The 27,212-nt window shown below is 43.2% G+C and overlaps 2 protein-coding genes across 4 annotated transcripts; one reads left to right on the forward strand and one right to left on the reverse strand.

Annotated features, from left to right (window-relative positions):
• Positions 1-1,501: 1,501 nt before the first annotated feature.
• Positions 1,502-22,913, reverse strand: slc25a17l (solute carrier family 25 member 17-like). 3 transcript variants are annotated; one of them, XM_062452967.1, is made up of 9 exons: positions 22,650-22,913; positions 22,396-22,456; positions 16,021-16,087; positions 15,645-15,748; positions 15,301-15,417; positions 15,036-15,181; positions 2,148-2,243; positions 1,917-1,999; positions 1,502-1,752 (listed from the first exon to the last, which is right to left on the reverse strand). In XM_062452967.1, the coding sequence occupies exons 1-9, from the start codon at positions 22,722-22,724 to the stop codon at positions 1,605-1,607; spliced, it is 897 nt and encodes a 298-aa protein (XP_062308951.1). In that variant the 5' UTR covers positions 22,725-22,913; the 3' UTR covers positions 1,502-1,604. The 3 variants fall into 3 exon arrangements, with proteins under 3 accessions (XP_062308951.1, XP_062308950.1, XP_062308952.1); XM_062452966.1 differs by having other exon boundaries at positions 15,600-15,748; positions 22,650-22,906; XM_062452968.1 differs by lacking the exons at positions 16,021-16,087; positions 22,396-22,456 and having other exon boundaries at positions 15,600-15,748; positions 22,650-22,906.
• Positions 22,914-24,314: 1,401 nt separating this feature from the next.
• LOC134013131 (putative nuclease HARBI1) lies at positions 24,315-26,666 on the forward strand. The gene is made up of 3 exons (XM_062452925.1): positions 24,315-25,425; positions 25,793-26,009; positions 26,152-26,666. The coding sequence occupies exons 1-3, from the start codon at positions 24,480-24,482 to the stop codon at positions 26,417-26,419; spliced, it is 1,431 nt and encodes a 476-aa protein (XP_062308909.1). The 5' UTR covers positions 24,315-24,479; the 3' UTR covers positions 26,420-26,666.
• Positions 26,667-27,212: the final 546 nt, after the last annotated feature.

The following is a 27,212-nucleotide window of genomic DNA, read 5'->3' on the forward strand; positions in this document are numbered from 1 at the left end:
GCCAACCGAAATACATTATCAAAGGCACTGAAGGCAGTAAATTAGCTTTTCTACATAAAAGGTCCAGAGGATAGGAGGTGGTCTCTCTAAATGAGATCTATGTAACATCTATGGTGGTACATGCTGAAGTGCAAAAGTTGAAGTCTCACAAACCATGGTTTTTCCATTTGGAGGCACTCCACACAAACATTGCTGAAAACAGCTTTGACTATAATGTTTTGTGTAGTAATGTTAATGTGCAGTAATACCTTCTAAAATTATTAATGCCCCTACAGTTATTGTAGATTTGGTTTGCAGATTGCAGTCAACTGTCTCGGTAATGCATCTGCTTGCAAACTGAATACATTTGAATGATTTTTTCATTTTTAAAAAGTCAGCTGTCATTGTACCAATATTGAAACATATAGAATTAGCTTCATGATATCCATGTTTAAGTTAAAACTGGAAAACTGACATCAAAAGTGTAAATTGCATTGTTAAATGTGCAAATAGGAATGGGTTCAAAACACAAAAGGCAACACAAAGTTAAAGAGGAGAGCACCTATAGAATCTTATTGGTCCTTCACTGCTGCTTGCATGTCTCATTTCCCATCTCCTGTGTCAATAGGAGAGAAACTATTGTTTGATCTAGCTGTCTAGCACATAGGCACCAAATTTGTCACGGCTGGTTGATAAATTGGCACTTCCTTCTAAATAGGGTTGCATTCCTCTGGAGGGGGCTGACAGTGATCTGTACTGCTGTGCATGGCTGCAGGAACTAGGGGTGCTGCAGCACCCCCTGCTGACAGCACGAGAATTTACAATTCTTGAAAATCCACCACCGCGGCACTGCCCTGCAACATTAAGCCTCCCCAGCACCTCCCTGATAAAATATGTTCCCGCGGCTATGCTGCTGTGCGATGTACCAAGGTATACAGTGCTTAAGATGCAATGCTGCGGATGGTTGAAATGAACATGAAACTGCCTCTATCACTCCCATCCACCTCCTTGGCTCTGTACATTTAAAACAAGGTCATAAGTGCACGTTCAAGTTAAATCTAATGTTAGACAACCAACATCAATGACAGGTTATGCCACATAAATAAGCTTATGAGGTTTAAAGTGCAGCCAGCACGTTTCAAGTATAATGTAACAAATCTATCTTCAAAGAAATGCTTGTTAGCAATACTTGCTTACTTAATGCATACTGGCACACTATTCATCTAACTTGAGGATTCCCACCACCCAGCCACCAACAATTATTTTAATCTAGATAATATAAATCTGATTTGCTGATGAGGGCAGAGTAGTGAAAACCAATGCAGTCAGAAAAGCTGTGAGTCAGAGAGAGAGGTAGTGGGAGTGGAAACCGTCGGGCTGAATCTTGTTGTGAAGGTTGGGCTGAAGGTTTTTCCTCAAGCCTTTCCCCCCTCAGCCCTTTCCCATTAAGCACCTGTCACATTCCACAAAAGGAAAAGATGTGAGGAATCACGCAAAGACTTTTGAGACCCACCGCATCTGATAGATTCTGTCTGATGATTTATGATGATTTATGAAAGACTTCAACGGTAAAAAATGCCAGTCCTGAATCAAAACACCTGAAAATAACCTGTCAGATAAAAGTCTCAATGCTTCAGTTTCTTGTTCAGGCCCAGGACTTTGAAGGTGACAGCTGTAATCTTCTCATACACTACGAACATTAGAGCAGCCGTTAGTACCGTCTGAAGGAGCTTGGCCTCCAGGCCTTTGTACAGGCCCAGCACTCCATGTCTCCTGCAAAGACAGAACAGACATCCTCAACACCCAGCAGTGATATACCATGCCACTCAAGACCATGACAAAAGGTCTATTCACAATCACTGATTCTTTGTGATCATAACCATGTCAGATTGCTGCCACTTTGAAAGGTAGGCAAGAGTTCAGTGAGCATTACTCACTTGATTCTGTCCATTAGGAGGAAGATAACATTTCTGAGACTTCCAAATACACCACCCTTGCCTTCAGCTTTGAACTGGCCAAACTGAGGTGGAAAAGTGTCTCTGAGTATGTTAATGACTGATTAATCATTATTAAATTAGCGTGTGTGTATATAGATAGATATAAGAATAAAACTTGACACCATTGAATGGAGACTGGACTGTATGTTGTGTGAATGCATGTCTGTTTACCCTCAAAATAGCCTGGACTGTCTGCAGGGGATATGTTGCTGTTGTAGCAATAGCCTTGGCAAGTGCTCCAATGAGAAAGATCTCGACAGAGGAAATCTGTATGTAGACCAAACAATGGTGTTGTTATCTTTAAGCCTGACATTGACTGAATTACTTTCTACAAAATTTTGAGAATTTTTTAGGGCTGGGGATCGTTAATTTTTGGAGATATCGATACCATTTTCGAGACTGCTTAACGATACAAGTCTTTATCGATACCACTATCAATACTTTTCTGGGGTGAGCTTGAGCTAACCACCATCTAAATAAATGAATTTGGCAAATGTTAAACATATAGAGCTCCGGGAGTTGACGTCATGCACTCCCAGCAAGCACCGGTCATCGCCATTTTGGCAGGAAAGTGGAAAGCCAAGTGGAGCGCCCAGACCCCCACCCCTCGACTTGAGGCAACGGCCCCGGTGGATATAGGTGGTATTGCATTTCCGATTTGCTACCTGACTCGTCCGGTCGTTTTTATTCTATTAACTCCAGTCAACATATCTAAAACTATCTCTCCCAATAATTTTTGTTTGATTCTTGAACCTGGCTCATAATACTAGCTTTTTCATAGAATAATTTCGAAACCAATCCGAAATGGGTAAACTAGCACCCCATTTATTTGTTTACGTCAAGAAAAGTTGCCTGTAAACGTGCTCGCGGATACAAACGGGACAAGCACAAAAGGGAACATCAGCAAATTGCTGGTTTACCTGAACTGAATGAGAACAAGGAAGTTTTACAAATGGTTGCACACATACATGACGGTTGTTTGTAGAGTTTATTTCCGTTATTTTAAAGCAGATTTAACCCTTTTGTAATGAACGCTATTATGCTCATGGCATGACGAAAGTAATTATAGCCCAATATAATTAGTTATAATATCGTGGCATGTTACGGCGTCATTATAGATTGTTGACATGTTATTCTGGAGCAAAGACGAAGATGTATAAATCATGTCTGATAACCACAATATTGTTATGGTCGTTATATTCTTAGAACTTTGTCAGTTAACACCACAATGGCATTCACAATAAGCTAGTAATAGCAACACTCATCATCATTATAATAGTAACATAGGCTCAGGGCCGGAGTGGGGCCACTTTTCAGCCCGGGAGTTTCAGGCCCAAGACCGGCCCTTTTTTTGTATACCAAACAGGGACGGATGCAGCCTGCTTTGACTGGGGGTGCAGTGAACCTTTCTGGGGGGTATCATGATTACAGAAAGGGATTGTATTATTTTTTATATTGATACAATTTTTGAGACTGCTTAACGATCCGAGTGTTAATCAGGCACGGAGCCAGACGTTGTAAACATTCGGAGCTTTGCCCCAACCTAGGACGTATGGGTTTGATGTGAGTTTGATGTGTGCAAGATAGGCACTTCTACACTTAATGCGAGCATGCAAAGAGCGCGAGCGAAAATGTTGGCCATTATTTGAGCGCAAAATAGTTTTTTGAGCTTTATGTAAAATAAACAGACTCCGGCCCTGCTCCCATCCATCCTCCCTGACGCGTATCGTTACGGTACGGCCGCCCGTCCCAGCTATCGGTAGCCGATCTGAGAAAACATTTTGGAAAAGACGCGCTATGGACCCAACCAACTCTATTTGGGAGGGGAGAACTCCCTCACATGGTACAACCCATGCAGAGGCTGAGGGGTCAGAATGCGGAACGTGTGTAGCCTACTTTAAGATAGACTAACCTGCCAAATGTCAAAAAAAAAAAAAATCCTCGACCGGCCCAAAAGTGAAGCGGCCCACCGGCCCAAAAGTGAAGCGGCCTACCGGGAACTTTCCCGATTACCCACCCCGGCCCTGCATAGACTTAATTTAGTTTGCTTTGCCGAGCTAGAACAACGACGGAGCCAGATATTCAAGTTTACAGTTTTTTTAATCCGACACAATACTTAAGCAGTCAAACTAAAAACACGAAGAAAAAAGAACAACGTATAGGCCCTGCACGTATAATACTACAGTACTAATAGTATTGATTTTCGTAAAGTTCACATCTATCCGCTTCTTGATCGGACTTGTACCACATTCTGACATTTTTTTTGCAATGCCTTAGCTCCAGCTCACAAGCTCGCGACTGGTTGTCGCAAAGTATGACGTGTACAGCTAGTTGCAAGCATGCACGAGTTTCGGAGCTAGCAACAAGCTTCTGCGCAAGACCGGACGAGTCAGTCTGGAAAGATGGCGCAGTCCATTTCGCGCTCTCGCTTGCCTCACTGCGCCACTGAGCACTTTTCATAGAAATGAATGGGGACGCCATCTTGGAAGAAAAATCTAGCTGTGTCTATTAATATATACGTCTATGAGAGCGCCAGAGTGTACATACATATATACTTACATACATATTATACATAGTTTAATAGGGGTTATGCGCAACATTCTTCCGGGTTCTACAAAACAGATGTAACTACTTCCGGCCGTCCGCTACTGAGGTAAACACAGCGTAGTAATGGCCACCTTCGGTGTTTACAGGAGCTACCCTTAATTACAATTTCCGATGTACACCGTATTGCCAAACGGACGTCCAGAGCCCCGAGTACTCTGTTAGACAATGTATTTAAGTTTTACGCCTCCTCATTTATTCATAATTATAAATGTAATATATGTAGCTTTTGCTAATGGCATCGGATATAGCGATAGTGTTAGCCTAGCTAACTATCAGTAGTTAGTTTAGACTTGTATGCTATCAGTAGTTTAGTCTTTTATTTTTGCTCGCAGACGATTAAAACAGTCAAACGAAGACTGCATTTTAGCGATGGGGTTATAGTACCAACAGTATAATTACTACGATGTCCTGTGTGTTTATGCTGGTCAACCGTTATGTAATCCATCTGACTGTAGGTCTAATGTGTCGACTGTAGGTCTAATGTAGACTGCTGTTCTGGCAGGTGTTTCAGATTTCTAAAATATTGTTAGAATAATGATAAAAGTACTGAATGGATGAATGCTGTATCTTCTTGTCCACCAGCTTTCATTTGACCATGAACATGTTCTTGACTATGTAAACATTCTTCTGAGACACTTGATAAACGGCTATAGTCTACCTGTTAGTGGAGAAGTAAGGTAATTGGGGCAAAGTTGATTGACAGTAAATCTTTCTATTGCAACATATTTGGTATGGTATACCTCACCTCGTATTGTAATAGACGTGTAGGAAACCCCTTGTCAACAAACTTACCCCAGCAACTTTACTAGGCCAATTCTTAATTCAGCGGTATCTGAATAGTAGCAAAATTCACTTCAAAAACACTTGAAAGGATACATCAGTATCAATGTTGGTCTAATTGTCTCTTTGTGTACTTTACACAGATAGTGCTACGTGATTCAGAACCTGTCGTCATGACCTCCAGTCAGTGTTTGTGCAAAGCTGGCACAGCAGTGTGTAATGACACTGCTCTTTCAGACAGCTCATTACTCAGAGCTCAATATCCAGGTTGTCCCCCCTGTTCATGCCTGCACAGAAACTGAAAAACAATAGCACAAGCCCAGAACTACAGTAAGGGTTGAGGCAAATGTACTGTATATGTAAGAGTTAGGCTATGTATGCAGCAATAAAAATTGTAAATTGCTAAAAGAAAGTATTGTGATCTAAGGTCAGAAGCATTTTGAGGTGCAGCGTAATATAGTGGAGACTCAGTTTATTTTCCGAGCGGTAAATGGGACTGCACCCGACTACATCAAGTCTCTCCTCCAGCCTTACACCCCCACCCGCCAACTACGGTCTTCTTCTGACAACCGTCTGGTGGTCCCACCGCTCAAGAGTGCCCGGTCCCAACACAAGCTCTTCTCCTGTCTGGCCCCCCAATGGTGGAATCAATTCCCCACCTCCATCAGAGACACTGACTGTCTTCCCACGTTCAAGAAAAGGCTCAAGACGCACTTGTTCCGGTACTTAGGAATGATTGGCTGGACCTGATGTTAGTTTCCTCCAGGATCACAATGACTCTTATTGAGAGACTTGTTACTCTTGTTGGTTAGTTGTAACTGACAAAGTTATTGTACTCGCTGTGAATTATATTATTGTTGCTTGCTTTTTATACAGGTACACTCTTGCACTTCTGAAGTTGATGTTGTTTAATAGTAACTTGTCTAAACATGCTCTTATGGTTCTTCCCTTTGGGACTTATTTGGTTTTTCACAATGTATGCTTCATGTTTTGGCTATCCGCAATGTTTGGGGCTATCTCGTTGTTATGATCAGTTACCTATGCACTTTTGTAAAGCTCTCTCTTGGAAGTCGCTTTGGATAAAAGCGTCTGCTAAATGCATAAATGTAACTATCCCTACAACGTCAACAGCTGCAAAGTTTTTACCAAATGATGGAGTGGAAAGGGGAAAGTGAACATATGGACCAAAAGACTGGGGGTGGCATGTTTTGGATGGGAGATTTATGCCAATAATGACCATCAGGTCATTGGCAGAAGGATGATTGGATGAAGATTGGGCCGATGTATGTCATATAAATGGTGTTTCTGCCTATTCAAATTAGAGCATATTCAATAAGTGTGGAGCTCATGTGAATATTCAAATTAATTTCAAAAGAAACTTGTAATACAAAAAAAGTTACTTTTCATGTATACTTTTACTATGTTAAGTTTTATTGTGGTAGGAGTAAAGGAAAAAATTAAGCCTATTTGGGTGTATTTTGGGCATATTCGATTCGTGTATAGCTCATTTGCATATTAACATTCATTTTTAAAGAACTTGTAATACAAACAATGTTACTTGTCATGGGTAGTTTCAGTGTGTAAAGTTTCATTTTGATAGGAGTAAAGGAAAAAAATAGCCCCATTGGGGTGTAATGTTGCCTGGCGTTATTGGCACACATCTCGGATTGATGAGAATTTAACATATTTCCTCAACTAGGATTTCTTAGGACTTTTAGTATGTTGTTCTGGACACCTCATAGAAATAATCTAAGCTGCAAAAATTTAAAAAAATTACATTTAGTCTGTCGTAAAACGCTACTTTGCCTGGACTAATAGTAACAAAGTTACATACTAGCTAGTTATAACAGTTACACAGAAAGAGACACAATATGACAATGAAGTCCAAGTGGACTCAAAGAACGCAGTGTTCGGCAATCAACTGCAACAACTACCAATGTGACAGTATTTATGCCTTTCATCGCTTTCCCAAAGACCCTGACAGGTGAATTTTGTCGGTAGCGTAATCTTATGCACCTGCTAATTTTAACGTTTTTTTGGTCTAGTAGTAGGCTAGTAAACTTAATTCCTTCTAGGAACTGCAGGTCCTATCCATAGAAACCAGAATAATGATTTATATGGATATGACAGTAAATTAAAATGATCTTAAATTAATTTGCTGAATTCATATATTTCATTGATAACTTATGTGTATGTACTGTAGGCTAACGTTGTAATGTGTAGAGCTAGCGTTAGGTTACCTCCTGGGAAACGGTCTAACGTTAGGCTATTATAACGTTATATAAACTCATCACTTTATTCTTACCTGTCACACTTAGCCTAATGTAGAGAGTAATATAATTTATAAAATGCTTGAACTTCTCTGTCAATATAAGTTCTTTGCATCACCTAGCGCTGCAGATGTGTACGGAAGTGAGAAGCGGAAACGATTACATCTGTTTTCCGGTTCGAATGCTGGGCGCTCCGCATAACCCCTATTTGCTGCCTATTTCAATAAACGTTGATTCAACATGGTGGGTAGCTGCTGTGCGCCAGGATGCCTGAACCATCGGGGAAAAGATAAAGGGAGAGCATTTTATAGGATTCCTAAGATCCAGAGAGAAGAACCCCATAATTCCTGACAACCGCCCATGGCTTCAACTGAGGATCATTCAGTCTCTTGGAATGACTTATCTGTAATAAATATGTAATGGCATTTTTGTGATGAAAAGTGCACTGATATAATGTACGTTAGCTAACGTTAGTAGCTAACCGTTGACGAACGTTACAGACTAGCTAACGCTAGCTAGCTATACAAGTTATAAAACTGACTGCATTAACATTACACATAGCAATGTGTAGCAGGTAGACTTCAAAGTTGAATATTCATCACTAATCTGCGTCCATTTATATCCCTCCAGGCTGTTGTAGGCTTTCAAAGACTCTAGATTAGGACGAATGAAAGTTGATAGTTGTAGCTAAATATCTGGATACAGACTGTCAGGGAAGCCTTCCGTTTCACTCCTAAAGGTCGTAAAAAATAACTCCGGGAGCATTATATGGATCACTAATGTTTAATCGATCAAGTTTTGCTTTATATGTCTTTTGAATTAAAGTGCGCAGTGAACTCGGACAGGTTGAAATCCGTGCTGGCGCCGTTCATTTTAGCCACTACTTTTCTGCTAAAATGGCGACGTAAACAGCAAAGTCACGTGATGGGTTTTATGTGACCTCACACAATGGTCGCGGCGCCATCTTGGGGACCGAATTGCAAGATGCCGTCTATCTGCTGTGCTGTGGGCTGTGATAACAGCAAATCTCAAATACATAAATTACCTTTTACAATGTCCCAAAAAACCCTAAGCGTCATGAGAAATGCATTGCTGCTATCAAGAGGTATCACTGGACTCCTACAGAACATAATTTAAAATGTGAGCATGTATTCTGGACAGCCATCATTGTGCTAGCTGTCCAGAACAACGTTGATATAAATTTACATTAGTAACGTTAGTTATGTAAGGTATTTTATTATGAGCTTTCATTGTGACAAGGAGTCATTGTTCTGACGGTCTGGCGGAGTGAGTTAAATAAAGTGAGACGTGCAGTGCCGTCTTGGAAGCCTGTATCCTTCTTTTAAAGCCCAAACCTAAGTTTAGCATAGCATATAAAACCCTCGGCTACAGTTATATGGTTGAATTATGTTATGTTGCTACTTGTTGGAGTGGCGTTAGTATGCTAAACTACTTTTCATTTGATGTCCTGATGTGACTGATATTACAACATAATCTGATGGCAATTCAGTTCAGTGATATAAAAGCTATTTGTGTAATGTTAATATCGCTTGATTAACAGACTGCCACTGATCCTATGATAAAGAACATTTTCTTCATCTCCAGAATGATACATTTTGGGATCATTAACCCATCCTGATGAGAAGTAGCGGTAGGCTTCGGTGCTTTTAAATGCCTTAAGGGCTTCCCCGGTGTATGGAGAGGGATTGTGGACGAGGTAAATATAGATGTCAGCAAACGTCAAATTTGGCTGGTTTTGACTATACTTTAGTGGAGTAAGCAGTTCACTTGTCAGTATATAAGGATCAAAACCTAAAGTATCTATCTTATAAAAATATTGTTGCTTTTTGTCGGTGGTACGGTGTGCTATTTTCGTGTGCGACATCATTCATTCTCACTGAGGAGACCCGAGGAGAGGCTTCGAATTGGTCACCAAGATGCCGGCCGCAACAAAAAAGTCACGTGACTGAAACCCATGAATAGCAGCAACCACACAACACCATGTAAACAAGATTACTGAACAACATTTATAACAATAACTTAAGTAAAACAGATGTCAAATAGAACAAGGGGAACGTTTTGCTCTCAGGAGGAGGCTGGATAAAAGGAGCACATATTGGCACAATGGATCCTGGCTCTGGCTAAATCTACAATTGTCCACTACAGATGTACTATCCACAACCTAGATGAGTAACTAGTATAAATGACTGTGATTGGTTGGTTGACAAAAAGTGACATTGACAAGACGTTATGAAAACGGCGATGGACCTGCCCGGCTATCAACTCTTTAGAGCAGACCGCGATGCAACAGTCACCGGGAAAACAAAAGGCAGAGGTTACTGCTTTTATGTGAGTAACAAGTGGTGCAGCGATTTAACAGTCATCGCTGGATTATACTCCCCCGACCTGGATTGGTGATACACTGCAAACCCTTGTACTCACCTAGAGAAATATTATCCATTATCCTTGCGTGTGTCTACGTCCAGCCCCAGGCGCACGCTGACACTGCACAGCAACGTTTAGCAGATCAGATCACGGAGGTGGAAAACAAGTTCCCTAACTCCACTTTATTTGTCATGGGTGACTTTAACCACACTGATCTGAGATCTGAACTTCCAAAATACCATCAACTGGCGCGCTGCGCCACCAGGGGAGAACGGACTCTTGATCATTGCTATTCTACCATCAAAGAGGCATATCGCGCGTGCGCTCCATTAGGCAATGGCGATCATGCTGTGATTAACCCTTGTGTTATCTTCGGGTCATTCTGACCCATCAGTCATTGGGAACAACCGTCGTATTGCGACAATTTTACCGCATACAAAAACAAAGTGAAGCATTTTATTTTAACCGTCGGGCTGTCTCAGACCCCCCACATCAGGGTTAAAATAAAATTGTGCTGCCTTCCGGTCATGTGACCGGAAGGCAGCACAAGGGTTAAACGTGTTTGTAAATCGAAGTATAAGCCGCACCGGAATATAAACCGCACTTTGTAAGCACACAATGTTACCGTTGAGCCGGCTTATATTAGGCAGAACCAATGATTTAAATTGATTACGTGCCGAATCACACCGCATTGCGGCAATGGAAAGGTGGATAGCGATCTAATTAGACCACATTCCCAATCAGGGTGAACACAAATTATCTAAACAATCGACCATAGCATTACATATCAAAACAGAACGAACACAACAATAGAACTCCAAACAATGCTAGTAGCTTTTCAGCTTGCCGCAGGGCATTCTGGGTACCAAGTGCAATGCACGAGTATAGGCGATCTTACAGCATTGTGTAACACACTTCGGTTGTGGATAGTATGTCCAGAAATAAATCCAAGTCACTCATTTAGTGGCAGAATCCATTGTTATGTCTACAAAATTATTTAGATATATTATAAGTTCAGCTAGCTTGCAAATCCTGAGGATAGCCTACTGTAGCAGACCTTTCTATGTGACAACGGACAAGGGTGTTTTGTCCCTCGGGAGTTGCCGTAGGCTTGATGCTGAAAGCATTACGTGAAATCAGTGAAGGCTGTTCGAATGGCGATGTCAAGAAGAGCAGTGGTGAAATTCAAGTTATGAAAAGAGACCGCGTCCGTGTCTTATTGTCCACACTATCATATACAATTATATCTAAAACGAATTTACAAAAAGCTGGTTTGACTACTAAAGTTGAATTAGTAATGTTGCTAGCGATGCTAGCGTTATTTTGCTAGCTAGCCTAGCCTATAACATTTCACTGGGTTTGCAGCTGTTTGATTAACTGAAATTATTATGAAATGTTATGTTCTACTAGCCATTTGCCTACTTTAGCAAGTCACTGTATTTCCAAGCCCTGATAGTGTAACTGAGAAAACAGTAAATAATTTCTCTTTCAAGTAATAAGCCCCCGTTCAAGTGTTATAAAATTAGCTGCACGGTCAGTAGAGATCTTGAGAGAAGCCACTTTTTTGTTGTAAAACCGGAGTATAAACCGCTTCGAAATATAAGCCGCACAAGCACAAGAAAACTGTAAAATCGGAGTACAAGCCGCGTCTTATTTTCCGTAAAATACGGTAAGAGATCTGTCCAGAAACGAACACCCGTTGCAACTGAATCACTACAAACCTGTTTTGACATTACAGACTGGGCAGCTATTATGCTGGCATGCAATAACATTGATGAGTATGCAGACACATGCTCATCTTACGTCTACTTTTGTGAGGAACTCTGCATCCCCAGACAATCCATTGTAATTTATGGAAATAATAAACCGTGGTTCAATAAGGTGAGGCTACTGAGGAGAGAAGGAGGTGGCCCACAGGAGCGGAGACAAGGACGCGTACACCAAAGCCAAATATGCCCTCAGCAAAGCCATCCAGCATGCTAAAGGGGTGTATAAGGCAAGAATTGAACAACAGGTCGGGGATAAGAACATCAGTGCTGTCTGGAAGGGCCTACAATCTGCCACGGGCTACAAGAAGAAGCCCCCCCCCCCCCAACCTCTAACGACCCAAATCTACCAGACCAGTTCAATGTGTTCTGCACAAGGTTTGAAGCACCGCGTGGGTCCCCCCCGCCATCCCCACCGCTTCCCCTCCTCCTGCCACCACCTCCCCTCCCCATGCCACCACCTCACCTACTCCACTGGTCATCACTGAGCATGAGGTTCGGAGGCTCTTCAAAGGTCAGAACACCAGGAAAGCGTGTGGGCCGGACATGGTGTCACCTGCTACCCTCAAGCACTGTTCCAGCGAGCTGGCTCCAGTGTTTACGGACATTTTTAACCAGTCTCTTAATTTATGCCGTGTTCCTGTATGCTTCAAATCTGCTGTCTTCATTCCAGTGCCGAAAAAGCCAAAGGTCACCTGCTTGAATGACTACAGACCGGTCGCCCTCACCTCTGTAGTCATGAGGGTATTTGAACGCTTGGTCCTCTCCTATCTCAAAGCATTCACTGACCACCTCATGGACCCCCTCCAATTTGCATACAGACCTAACCGCTCAGTAGACGAGGCAATCAACATAGCCCTTCACTATATTCTACAACACCTGGACAATCGGAACACCTTTGCAAGGGTCCCGTTTGTGGATTATAGTTCTGCCTTTAACACCATCATTCCCGACCTCCTCCATAGCAAACTGACCCATCTGAACATCCACCCCCTCACCTGCTTATGGATTACAGATTTTCTCACCAACAGGTTGTCAGGCTGGGCCCGCATCTGTCACAGCCCCGCACAGTTAACACCGGTGCCCCTCAGGGTTGTGTGCTGTACCCCATGCTGTTCTCCCTGTACACCAACGACTGCTCCTCTGGTGACCCGTCTGTCAAGACCATCAAGTATGCAGACGACACCCCCATGATAGGTCTCATCAGTAAAGGCCGAATTATACTTCTCCGACTCCGTTACGGACAGATGGATTGATTGAATTTATAGTACTCCGAAGGCTGTGGGTGCTGAAAACAATTCACCGCCAGAAGAGTAGGTGGCGCAACGGTTTTTTGTAAGTCGTCATCGAGTGTTTATTTACCTAGGTTATCAAGAAGTCGGAGCAAATGTACAAATTAGCCGTTTCATCAATAAAATACACACATTTTCAGCAACTACACTGCCAATTTCTCGTCACATTTTAATTCAGATGCTGATTTACATGTACTGTTTAGCTGAAATATGAATTGTAAAAACTTACAGCAATGGCGGTCAAAGGATTCTGTTCGTCCTGTTTATCACAGCCATCACGGCAACCCCGCCCCTGACGCAAGCGGTTCTTAATACGGACCAATCACAGCCAAGGGGTATCCGTAAAATGACGGATAGTCAGGAAAATCAGGAGGTGCACGTAGAGCTCTCCGAGGGGCTCGGAGAGGGAATTCCTCGTCGGAGAGGGCGTTCCCTGTGTCCGTCTCCGTAAAAACGGAGAAGTATAAATCGGCCTTAACAACAATGAGTCTGCCTACCGGAGGGAGGTCACCCATCTAGAGTCCTGGTGTGCAGTCAACAACCTAGAGCTCAATGTCAACAAGACAGTGGAGGTGATTGTGGACTTTCAGAAAAAGGTTCCGACACATCCTCCACTTGTCATCAACAACTCATCTGTCACTGTAAAAGGGCATTTCAAGTTCCTAGGCACAACCATCACCAACACACTAAAATGGGACAATAACATCACTCAATTAGTGAAGAAAGGTCAAAAGCGCCTGTTCTTCCTCCAGCAGCTGAGAGGACTACAGGTCAGCCCCCCCCATCATGGTGCAGTTTTACAGGGCTATCATTGAGTGTGCTTACATCCTCTCACTCGGTCTGGTATGACTGTCTCTGCCCTTTGGCCAGGGTCCAAAGAGTCATAAGGGCAGCAGAGCGCATCATCGGCTGCCCCCTTCCCTCCATCAAGGACCTTCACAGTTCCAGATCCCTCAGGAAAGCAATAAAGATCACGGCAGACCCCTCACATCCTGCCAACTGTCTCTCTAACCGTCTCCCCTCTGGACGGCGATACAGGGCCATCATGACCAAAACATCACGTCACCTCAACAGTTTTTTCCCCCAAGCAATAGCCCTCCTAAATAGCTCTTACACATGAACTTTATGGCACTTTATTTAACATTACTATTGTTGCACTACCTCCACTCTTTTATTTTTTGCTCATACTGGTACTATCTGTCCTTGTATTGTTTTTCAGTTTTGTCTTGTTGTTATATTTGTGATGTTATAGCCTGCATGGAGAATACCAAATCAAATTCCTAGTATTGTATACATGTCGAAATAAAGTTGAATTGAAAAGTTTAACACGTTTCAACAAAAGGCACCTGATATAGCTAAATGACCAGCAAACCAAACAACCCTTCCTTATCTCATCCCTATGTTGTTCTGTCTCTGTTATTGTTTAACAAGATGCTTAAGCAGCCCACAGAGCCATGCTCCCGGTGACTATGTTTTGAATGATCAGCAGCAGGGCGGGGGAGGCTAGTCTTTACTCACACAATGACTGTGTTCGTAAATAATTTTTCCGGTTCGATTGAATTTAGCAATTTTATTAGACAGTCGATGTGTTTGTGCACCAGTGATTTGATTTAAATGACCTGACTTATCTCTTGAGACATAAGTTACATTATATTACCTAGTCTCGATAACGGTATCGATAAGCTCGGACCTTATTAATCTTCGGGTTTTGAGAAATTTGGAACCGGGTCCTTACAGAACCGGGTATCGATCCCCATCCCTAGAACATTTCTCTATGTCCCCCTCTCTCCGTTCTTTCCTCTTGCTATTTGTGCGTTCTAAGCAACCTAATTTGACAGATGAAGGAACAGTATGAAACCATCTTATCAATTCAACAGAAACAAGGTCAAAGAAGCAGACAGGTAATGCGACAAAGCTCTCCTAGTATTAGAACACAGCCACTCTCTCCCATTCTCTCACCCTCCTCCCTCCTCGGCCAGCCCTCCTCTTCATGGTCTCATAGAACATGAACTGCATGGCAGGATTGAACACCAGAACCAGAGAAGGCAGGATACCATTCCAAAGCGTCCCCACTCCCTCTTTGGCTATGATCTGGGAAAAAGCATCTGGAGAGATGTTTCAGTTATTTTCTCTCTGGGACAGAAAACAGACAAAAACAACACAGATTATCTGTATTATGAACTAGACCAATAGGAGACCAATAGTGTTGGCCACAGACACACACCAAATATGCCCTTGTAGTGGGTTTGATGCAGGTCTTCATTCCTAAACTTTGCCCCCTGTAGCTTCAGCCGAGTGTTGACCACCCACATGGGTGTGGTCAGGATCACGTTCACAGCACCTAAGGAGGTAGCTGTAATTAGGCGACATCTATTTTCAAATGCTAATTGCCTCATTTAACCACAACTCTAAAGAAATTAGATAACGGTAGTATACGTGGAACCAAGCAGGACCACTTATCAAGAGAGGTCTGGATAACACTGAAATTATGGTCATGAACTGATAACTTCAGGGTGTTCTCACCTGATATAAAGCCCATAAGCAGGTCTTTGCTCGGTCTGGACTTGCCTGACACCATCAGTTTCTTAAGTGTGTTGAAGGTGTAGAAGTAGACAAAGTTTGAGCAGCACAGGCTGGAGATAACAGGGAACCAGCCTCTGTACAAAGACAACCTGATGCAGAAAAGAGGATATAGAGTCATTTCTGATCAATCTTAGTTTAGCCTTATAAACATGAATTGACTTGTTTAAACTCCAAAGCTTATAGAAAAAAATTCTAAACACAGCAGCACAATCAAGGCCATGTACATGTTTGTAAAAAGCAATATTACTGTTGATAGATCAAATCAAACTATGGTAATTGGATTATGGTGGGGTGGTGTGAAGATTAACTCAGTGAATGGAATTATTGTGCTCCATGTTTACTACTTCAGTAGGCAACTTACACGCCTTCTTCCTTTGCTATTTCAACCAGAATGACGGGGGTGGTTTGGGCCTTCCGACTTTCATCCACTGAAAGAAGAGAAAGGGGAGCATGGCTTCCTATTTAATTGGGTGTGCTCAAGCCTTCGGCGAGAGCACAACCTTTGTTCTCTCACATATATATTTATTATTATTTTTTTTTATTTTTTTTTTTCGCCCCCCTAAAACTCAGTCAATATTTGGCCTACATACACAACGGCGGTGTCAAAAGGTTCGTCTTGGTAGCGATTGCGTTGCTTCTATTGGAATTTACGTTCCGTTGCATGGTTTGGGCTTAAGTTAAGTTTTTGTGGCGAAAGGTGAAGCTAACGGTGGCTAATTTGCTAGCCACAGTCACTGACGTTACTAACGTCACTACGTCACTAACGTCACGAAAACACGCGTGACTACCTGTAGCAGAACATTCGTTTCGCATCTGTTAACTTGGGGGATAGCTAGGCTAACTATTTACTCATTTTACTTTGTGATATGACACACAATTGTGATGTGTAATGTACAATATTAGCTGATATTATTAAGGAAGTAAGCCCACATCTACTTTCGGAAACGGTAGTCTACTATTTCACTGAAATATTAGCATCATGACATTAGCCTCTGTTGCCCAGGCAACACATACTACAGTGGTCTATGATGTATCTGTTTTCAATCGTTAAAATAAACATTCCTCACATATACATTTTCGTTGTAGGATTTATTATGACATTAGATTACAAGTAAACGATTTGTGGGTGAAATTATCATTACCTGTGGTTTCAATCCAGTGTATCACTGCAACGCTGTAGCCTACGCGAGACACACGACAAAAACATCTAACATACTGTAGACTCACGGTGTTCCGTACACAACTTTTACTCACGGTGTTCCGTACACGTCACATAAAACACGCCAGCCAATAAAAAATACTTCCTGGCAAAATGTGTAATCGATACTGTTACAAAGTTAATTTTCTCCCGCTTCCAGCCAAATCAAATTGACATCAGTTGGACTTCTGCTGTCAACAAGATCACAGTAAGTAGCGAAGCTCCCCCTACCATTGAATCATGGTCTTTAAAAATGGTGCCGGGAGAGGAATTTGCATAGCAATTAGCTAGGCGGAGCCGTATCTCCGTAAGGGAAACTGCTCTCTAAGCCTTGTTTTATCAACTTACAAATGTCTAAATTAAACAAAAACATCTTAAAGTATGTTTTGACGTATCATTTCATACAATTTGTAGTTTTAAAATGACTTGTTACAGTCTTGATTACGCGATGGATTAATGCTAGAATCACCGCAGGAAAATTGACTGTCATGACGCGTCTTTTTGAGTGAAACCAATATAAATGTATTATTATGTATTGAATTACGTCAAACTGATCTTATTTTATTTAATGCCAATGTATTCCTTTACAACCATTATCAAAACTACCCAATAAGACCATTTATTTAAAAAAAATTACCTCAGGAAACCTTAACTGTCATGTTGCGTCTTGTGCAGCCGCAACTTAAAATCATTAGACTGAACACTACTGTTAGGACGTGATATTTCTCTTACTTAAAATACAATTACTGAACAGTTATTACTGATGCTATAGTCAACCTTATTTAATATATTATGAAATAGAAAACAGGTACAGTAGGGTCTAATACTGTGTGGCACTCCCTTTGACTCCAGTGGTGGCACTCCTGCTTTGTCAGGACGGGGTTCAAATCCCTGTGGTGTCTTCTGCCTTTATTAGTAGACTTAGCATGATCAATATATATGATCATCAATATACTGTATTGTAGCCTAACTGTGGCGCACCAGCAAAAACAATATCTAGAAGAACTGGAGCTTCATCTATTATGCCACAAACGATAAAGCTTAGTTATCATTCTCAGATTGCTCTCCTGTCTGTGTCCCTTGTCAGGACATGTGAAGCACTAGGTCTAGTCCCCTGGTGTTCTCCACCACCATCCACACGTGTGTTCACAATGTGTGATAGGCCTGAATAAAGGATTGTCGTTTTCTTTGTCTATTTCTACAGCTATGACATCAAAAGAGTCCAAGAGGAGGAGGACCTACACCCCTCAGGAGATGGAGGTAAGGGTGGCAGAGGTGAGGGGGGGGAGGAGTGTGAGGGAAGTGGCCAAGGAAAGTGGCATGCCTGCCACAACCCTCCAGGATTGGGTGACTGGTAAGTACACCCATGGGCCCCACACCAACCTGGCCATCACTCCGGATGAGGAAGAGGAGCTCATAAGGTACTCCCTGTGGATGGCAGACCATGGGTGGCCATTGAGCCGGGCCACCATAAAGGTGTACGCACTGGAGATGGTGAAAGCCTCAGGGAGGGCATCTCTGGTCAATCTGGAGCGGGGCCTGAGTGACAACTGGTGGTCACGGTTCCGGGCTCGCCACCCGGAGCTGTCTACCAGGATCCCCAGCCACATCGACAGGGCCAGGGTATTTGCGGCCACGGAAGAAGCCATCGATGGCTTTTTTGATCTTTATGAGCCAATATTCCACCAGCACGGCTTCCACACGACACCTCATCTGGTTTTTAATGCCGATGAGACGGGGTTTGGGGACAAACCCAAGTCCAGGGAGCGGGTGCTGGCGCCGAAAGGCAAAAAGCACATTTACAGGCAGCAAGTCACCACCCGGGAGCACATCACTGTGCACAGCTGCATCAGTGCTGCAGGGGCAGACATCCCCCCTTTTGTCATCTTCTCTGGCTGCCTCCCAAGTGCTCCATATGCCCTGGAAGGTCCCCCTGGTGCCATCTATGGCAGGTCAGAGAAGGGGTATATGGACAGTGGCCTGTGGCTGAAGTGGTTAGGCCACTTTGTCAAACATGCCCCCCCAGAGAGGCCTCTGCTCCTTGTGGTCGACCAGGCGGAGCCACATAAGAACAGGGAAGCCATCCGGTTCTGCAGGGAGAACATGGTGGTGGTTGTGTGCCTCCCTGCGCACACCACCCACGTGATGCAGCCACTGGATGTGGGGGTGTTTGGTCCTCTGAAGAGGATTTTTGACCGGGATGCTGCCCGTCTTGGCCTGGTGAGGGGGGATGTTTTTTTGGGGGGAAAAAACTTTTCCCCCCTCCTTAAGGAAGCTTGGCCTAAGGCTGCCAAGCCTGAGAACATCAGGGCAGCCTTCAGGAGGACAGGCCTCTTCCCCTGCAACAGGGGAGGGTATGATAAGACCCAGCTGACCAAAGTCAGACCTGCACCCTCCACGGCGACCACCACCGGCCCAGCCCCGTCCACGGCAACCACCACCGGCCCAGCCCCCTCCACGGCGACCACCACCAGCCCAGCCCCGTCCATGGCGACCACCACCGGCCCAGCCCCCGCCCCAGCCCCCTCCACGGCGACCACCACCGGCCCAGCCCCGTCCACGGCAACCACCACCGGCCCAGCCCCCACCACGGCGACCACCACCGGCCCAGCCTCCGGCCCAGCCCCCACCACGGCGACCACCACCGGCCCAGCCCCCGGCCCAGCCTCCTCCACCGGCCCTGCCCCCCCTGCAGCAACCCCTTGCTGCCGAACCTGCACCTGCCATGGACCTGCCCATTCCAATCCTTTGGTGCGAGCAGGTCTGGTCTCAGCCAAGTGGGGAGACATTTTAATGCCCCCAGTGATGGCCAACCGTCAAGACCAGCGGCTACCAGTGGTGAGGAGGAGGCCACCACTTGGTGCTCGGGTCGTCACCAGTGACGAGTACAATGAGCTGCTGGTCCGACAGGAGGAAGAGGAGAAGGAGAAGGAGGAAGCTCGGCTTGGGAGACAGGCAGAAGTGCTGAGGAAAAGGGAGATGGCGCAGAGGAAGAAGGAGGAGGCCCAGAGGAAGAGGGAGGAAAAGGAGAGGAAGAGGGCAGAGAAGGAGAGGCAGATGGCAGTAGTGGAGGAGCTTGGCGGACACTGCGCTGTCTGCCGTAGCCTATCCCCTCCCTCAGGTGAGGAGGCAGGTGAGGAGGATGCCATCTACGAGTGGGTTCAGTGCGAACTTTGTGAGCTCTGGTTCCACCTCACTTGTTTGGGGATTGCAAGTGTGCCAGCAGGGGACTGGTACTGCCCCAAGTGCTTCCTCAGTGAGATCTAGCACTTTGTATATATGTTTGCTATCTTTGGCTATTTTACCCAGTTCTGTTTAATGTTTTTGTTAAATATGTTCTGCATTTCAACAGTTTAATCTTTAATCAGTTTAATCTTTTAAAATCAACTTTAATGTTAATAGTTTTTTGGGGGGGCATATGGATCAGCGTTCTCGTCGCGCCTCCTGTCAGTACCTGTTCTTATGCAGGGAAGCTAATGATCCTAATATATTTCTAAACACAACATCTCACAGTTCTCTGTTGAAGGCAGGGCTCCAATTGATTTACAATTCTATATGTATGTGTAGAATATGTAGTTATGCTAGTTTGAGACCACAATAGCTATGGAAATAAAGAGTGAATGCAATTATGGATTGAAGTTGGCTTTGTCCATATACAATTTGTCCATTTCACAACACCTTGTATTTCTAATGCTGAGAAGTAGCCTAGCCTAAGGAATAACTTGTCCCTGTGAGAACCCTGTGACGGACGCCAACTTTCCACCAGCTTTCATTTTGACACGCATATTCAAGGTAAGGGGTAACCTCTAGAATCACAGGAGCTTCCACTGTGTTCCCATAAAGTATCCCTGAAAACCTGTGTGCTAGCGAATAACTGCCTACAACCACACAAATACAAGCTCCTATTCCAACTTTCTAGCGATGAAAGAAAGTGTAATGTGTTGCCTTTCACAAGCAAAAGCAAATCTAAGTGACTTATTTGGTTATTAAAATAATGGGCAATTAGAATAGTCCGTAATATACATACTTAGGGTAATTTATATGGATAGTATATACTAATAATGTATATTAGGTTATTATACATATTATTATCATCCATATAATAGTATCCATATTATACATGTGCATAATATTTATATTATATTATGAGTATAAACACATAAGTCTCTTATATGTGTCTAACAAGTGTCTTTAAATGTTTTATCGTTGTGGTTGTCAGTTAAACATGTTTCCATCTGTTGGACCCCTGGTGGAAAGAAGCAAACGTTACACCATGAGTTAAATAATATCGGAAAACGGAACACCGTGAGCTACTCATGATGTTCCGAACAACGCCGGATGTCGCCGTTTTTTTATATTTTAACGTGTATTATTGGTTCAACATCATGTCAATCATAGCTCAGAAAGTTGCCAAGCGTTTTCCGGCAACTACGATGCTATCAGATTAGCTGTAGCCTTATTTTTGACCGTTGCAGCCTCATTTGAAGTCGCTATACGTCCGAGTTTGTACGGAACACCGTGAGTCTACAGTACACAGCTGTTTAGGAAGTCAAACGGCGACACAACATGTTCGGCACTCCCCTTACTTAAATCAAAATTCTATCTAACTACTAACCTGAACTTCATTGCCACAGCCTAAACTTTGTCAATCTGTTCATGAAAATAATAAATTTCAGCCTAAACCGTACAACGGAATGTTTAATCGAATTCAACCAACGCAATCGCTACCGAGATGAACACAGCAGTAGTCTAGTACTGTACCGTAGTAGTAGAATTTACCGGGGCAGCTTCTCCACACAGGGCTATATCGCATTTTGCGTTGTTACCTTACAATGATCGCTACCAGTGAGCTTTTTATGAATGAGCGATTTTCCACTAAATAAATGTCAAGCTTATTTACGTTTTGGGGGGCATATTTTCAGTTAGCAGATGGTACTGTTTGAATCGCGATTCCATCTTCTACTGCCGGGTAACATCGTAGAATAATCTTCAAAGGGGGTTCTTTATTAATGAATGAATGCAATGAGTAGGCTAAATGCATGAAAATATCACGAGAAGGGAAAAACTTAAAAGGACGTTTAAGTCATAGAGATTAGGTCAATTTGTACACCGGTCTGTCAAATTTATTCGTTTTGATTCAACGATGAGGCTGCCTCTTGCAGGGGAAATGAGAAGACATCCATTTCATTCTACACTTCACTCGTATTTTCAGTTGTAAATGAGCAGCAAAAAAAAGTGCTTTTAAATCTATGTAATCTTTATAAATAATAAGTATGCATTTTTATATAAAATACAGAAATATCAGTTGTCATTAAAAAACGGACCCCTGTCCAACCGACGCAAGCAAGCACACCCTACAATTTCCCCAGAAATTGTACCCTCTCTAGTTTCACCTATGGAATATTCTAATACATTCGAACCTGCTGCATATCGGCCGTCCAGCAAAAATAGATAATCTAGAATAGATTGTTCTTTGAGACCTTTGTTCAGAGTCCAATTCGCAAGCAGTCAAGCCAGGCCTATGCTCAATGTACCCACCCTGCAGTCTGATCCTGGCTGTGTCCAAAGGAAAGAAGACGGTCATCGCCGTCATGCTACCCTAGAAACAAATGCATTCTGCAGTGTGAGTTACTGTGTTGTCTTTGACAGGGGCAGTCATGAGACGATACAACGCCACTTCCTCTCCGACACCGGTTCCCTGTGTTCGGCTTGGCCTTGGGTGACAACATGTAGCCTAACGTAAATAAACATAAAATAAGACATAAAATTTGTTATGTTGAACTATATCTTACCACTGCACCAGCCAAGGCATGCACCAACGTCTCATAAGACAAAAGGCCGATAGCCGAGTCACCGTTGTTGGACATTCCTTGTTGTACGATCGTGGACTGTCAAATGAAATCAAACACCGGAACAACGACTGCCAAAGCTGCCCGTTAAATAAAGGGTTGTCCTGCGTGCGACTGATGGTATTGGTTGAACTGCTTTCCAAACTATCTAAGCCGACATTGCAAAAGAGGTGGGCTTTGACACAGCAATCAATAAGTCCAGTTGTGTGTGCGCACTACCTCGGCACACTGTTCCGTCTATGGTTCCGTCCCCTTTTGCTATGCAGTTTGTGAGATGCACTCACCCAACGAGTGATACTGCCATCTACTGTGAAGGATGGATAATTAGTGTGTTTGCTGAAAGCAAAAACACTATTGTTATTCTGCATACTTATTATTTTTGTGTGTTTGCTGAAAGCAAAAACACCATTGTTATTTTGCATACTTCTAATTATTAATTTTCCTCACCCTTTTTTTTGCTCGCTAACTAGTTTCACACCGTTTAAGCTAGCTTTCACTTTTCTCACTGATAACACTTAGTTTTTAAGATATTAAAGTTTAACACTTTCCTGCCTGAATATGCACTTTTTCAAATAATATACCTGAACTGTTTATACCATTTTGAAGACAAGAAGTAGGGCTTTCTAATTATGTAAATATTTATATGATGTAAGGCAAATCATCCTTTATCAAGACGATTTCACGGAGCCATTTTGACAAAAATCTTCTCCATCTGCAATACTTTTTTACAAAACGTAATTTTTAACCACTTTAAATACAAGATAGAGGACAAGTTAGAGTTTATGATACGTACGTAATTTTGTGATGAATTCAGAACAGTAGACAGATTTAAGATAGACTATTTTGTTTAAAAGTTATAACCACTGAAGTGGTGAGTGGGAAAACGCAATTCTTTCATAATCGAGCTAGCGCGATGGCTCTCCAACGGTTCAACTTTTTTCCACAATCAACCAAATTGGCCAAAGAAGGTATGTACATTGATCTTAAAGTGTACATAATCTAGCTAGATCATTTTTCTTTTAGCAAGTTTCACAGAAATCTGCAAAAATCAAGGCTCAACACTCATAGCTGACCGTCATGAACAGCCAAACCGGGGTCACGTAAGAGTTTGCTGCAGCTGGCGTTAATCCTACGAACAAATGCTTCGTAACTGAAAATGTTTAACTTTTAATTAAGCAATTAGGTACGAGAGGCAGTACATTATCGTCAATAAAGTACGTGTTCCAGGGTGTTGTTAGGCCCGACGCGCAGCGGAGGGCCGGCAAACCCTATAAATAGTAAGCTGTCTTTTAGCACAAAATAGTTATAGCCAACAAAGGTTCTGTATCCATTTCAGTAGCCGAGAGAAAATAGTCCCGTACGTGTGGCTGTTGCTATGCAAGGACAAACAGCATTGTGAATTTAACGTTTGTTAGCCTAGCTAGATCTCGCACCATCTCATTCATTCTCAATGCTCATTTTATAAAAGTTGCCTTTAAAATAACAACAATGACAATGGGACACTTTCAATAAAATAATATTTAATTTAAACATTAGGCATAAACATTCTAAATCATTCAAATGTAGGCACTGGGTATAGGCTATACTATAGTTACGAGTTACTCGATAGAATAAAGCCTAATTTATACTTATGTCGCCGACACTTTTGAAATGGTCGCAGACGGAAAAAAAAAGTGTCGCTCAGGCTGCTGCATTTATACTTCGGCAAACAGTCGCCTGTGCTCAAGGTTCGCGTGACGTAAACAGAATCATTTTACCGTTACATTCATAGCTATGGTTACATTGTTAACGCTTTGTAGCCTAGGTGATCAATCGAAGAAAATGGCTGCAGCTAATTTTGAGAGAGAGGGAGAGAGAGGGGTTGGAGGAATAATAGAGACCATGTCAGTGGAGGAGGAATTTGATTTATTAGAGGAGGAGGAATTACTAACAGAATTGCTGTTAGCGAGAGAGCAGGGGCACAGAAGGGAGAGACGATGGTGTGTTCGTCCTCTTAACAGGAGTCGAGAGAGCCGGGGAGAGTATCAGCTCGTAAAGCAGATGAGGGAAATTGACCCAGAAATGCACTTCAGATACTTCAGAATGTCAGCCAGTAGGTTCGACGATTTGGTCCACCGCATCCGTCCCTACATCCAGCGTGCCAGCACCCACTCATCACCTGTTACTGTAGCAGAGAGGTTGGCCGTCACACTCCGTATCCTGGCTAGTGGGGGCTCACAACAGAGTGTGGCTGCTAGCTACCGACTAGGGTCGGCCACAGTCTCAAGCATCGTGTCCGAAGTTTGCCAGGCCATACACATGGCACTGAAAGATGAGTTCATCCCCTACCCATCCAGAGCTGGGTTCCAGGAGATATCAAGGGATTTCTGGCGGATGTGGAACTTCCCCAACTGCATCGGTTGCATTGACGGGAAGCATGTGCAGATCAAAGCCCCTCCATCCGCCGGCAGCGAATATGTCAATTATAAGGGAACACACTCCGTGGTGTTGATGGCAGTTTGCGATGCCCAGTACCGATTCACCATGCTGGACGTTGGAGCCTACGGGAGGCAGAGCGATGGGGGGATTTTTCAAGCCAGTCGGTTTGGGCACGGGCTTCTCCAGGGGACACTCGATCTTCCTCCGCCAGACGATCTTCCTGGAAGTACAGTGCCTATCCCACACACCTTTTTGGGAGATGCTGCTTTCCCCCTACACGCAAATCTGATGCGTCCCTACGGTAAGATTCCTGTTGTTACTGGCCTCACGTTGAAGGCACACAACACAGCACCTCGTGAGGCTCTTCTGATTGTGCACCGGTAAAACTATCCTGACGGCAACAATTAAATAATTCCCAATAAGTCGCAAGCGGAACGAAAAATTGGTTCCTCCTTTTCCTATGGTTTAGGCTAAATAATAGGAAATTACTTGACAGGAAATGTATTACTTATTTATTCAAATGATTATGCTGAACATTTACCTATTTATTGACCCTTAAACCCAAATATGGACTGAAATATTCTCTAATAAATCTCTAAATATGAGAGTTGCCTCTGACGAAAATCACACAAAGCATTGTGTCTCTTGTCTAATACTTCTATATGCAGGTACCAATCTTGATGAAGGTAAAAAAATCTATAACTTCAGGCACTCAAGAGCCAGGAGGGTGATCGAAAACCCATTTGGAATAATGTCTGCGCGATGGAGGGTCCTAGGTCGGCCCATCGAGTTCCATCCAAAGAAGGTGGTTGATGTGGTCAATGCCTGTGCGGCTCTCCACAACTACCTGTGTTACACAGACGCTGCAAACTCCTTGGCCACTAGGTATTATTATAAATTCAGGTGTAATAGCAGCAACAGGAATCAAATAGGAATCAAAGATCTTTAAAAGTCTAGCCTTGTTATACTTATATAATCCAACTCATCACCCTGTATAATGTGTGTTTGTACATATTTCATCTGTCAGGTATATCCCACCAAACTTTACTGACACAGTGTCAGCAGCTCAGGAGATCCAGCCAGGGGAGTGGAGACTGGGGTTGCCGGGGACAATAACCTCATGGATATTGGGCGTCTGTCAAACGCGAGGGCATCCCAAGCTGCCGTTGCCACCAGGGATGACCTCAAGATGTTTTTTCAATCAACACAGGGTCAGGTACCCTGGCAGCTTGACCACATCAGAAGAGGTCTCCTCAATCCCCACCCGCCACAACAATAACTGCAATAATAAATAATAATATACTGCAATAATAAATAATAATATACATCTCATCAAAATCTTTGATTTCTTTTTTTATTGTGAGACTACTCCTCTGTATTTTGCCCTGCTTGCTCCATCTCAAATAGGAGTTTGTGTATGGCAAACTTTGCTTCGCTCTTCTTCTGTGGAGGCAGTTTTTGGAGCATGCTGGCCACCATGTTGCCAAAAACTGTCCTCATTCTCTGCTCTGGCCTGTCTCTCCTCCCGGATCCTCCGTAGCTCCTCCAGCCTCTCCAGGATTGCCTCTTCTGAGCCTTTCGTCTTTCGGCGCTGAGATGGCTGTGAAGGAGCTGGCCGTGTAGAATCTGGCTGTGTAGAAGCTGGCTGTGTAGAAGCTGGCTGTGTAGAAGCTGGCTGTGTAGAAGCTGGCTGTGTAAAAGCTGGCTGTGTAGAAGCTGGCTGTGATGAAGCTGGTTCTGCTGTGCTGGTCCCAGAGAAGATTGCATCCAAGTCTTCCCTGTTAATAGTTTCTTCATTCTCTGACTAGGAGGCAATGGAAAATATTGTAAAATGTCAAGCCTTAATTCATAAGCATTGTACAGGCTATTGAATACCACATTGAGAGGAAATGTAATTTTGGTATGATTCCAATCATTTCGAGCATTGTGCCTCATTTCAGATTGCTTAGATGTGTATTTAAAGGGTAAACAAACTAGTAGCTTCAATGTTGCTGCCCCTGCCATATGTAATGTTTGACTGCAGCATTATGACACAATCATAATACTCACTGTCTCCGGAAAGTTTGTCATGGTGTTGTTGGTGAGCCT

The sequence above is a fragment of the Osmerus eperlanus genome, chromosome 2, assembly GCF_963692335.1.
Source record: "Osmerus eperlanus chromosome 2, fOsmEpe2.1, whole genome shotgun sequence".
NCBI classification, from domain to species: Eukaryota; Metazoa; Chordata; class Actinopteri; order Osmeriformes; family Osmeridae; genus Osmerus; species Osmerus eperlanus.

Excerpts from the sequence above, each read along its gene's own strand:
- slc25a17l (XM_062452966.1), bottom strand. The coding sequence starts at position 22,724 with ATGTCCAACAACGGTGACTCGGCTATCGGCCTTTTGTCTTATGAGACG. Across the intron at positions 15,749-16,020 it reads ATAGCAAAGGAAGAAGGCGT|GTTGTCTTTGTACAGAGGCT; the intron begins GTAAGTTGCCTA and ends TTTCTGCATCAG. Across the intron at positions 2,000-2,147 it reads CAGTCCAGGCTATTTTGAGG|TTTGGCCAGTTCAAAGCTGA; the intron begins GTAAACAGACAT and ends TTTCCACCTCAG.
- LOC134013131 (XM_062452925.1), top strand. The coding sequence starts at position 24,480 with ATGGTTACATTGTTAACGCTTTGTAGCCTAGGTGATCAATCGAAGAAA. Across the intron at positions 25,426-25,792 it reads AAATCTGATGCGTCCCTACG|GTACCAATCTTGATGAAGGT; the intron begins GTAAGATTCCTG and ends TTCTATATGCAG. Across the intron at positions 26,010-26,151 it reads GCAAACTCCTTGGCCACTAG|GTATATCCCACCAAACTTTA; the intron begins GTATTATTATAA and ends TTCATCTGTCAG.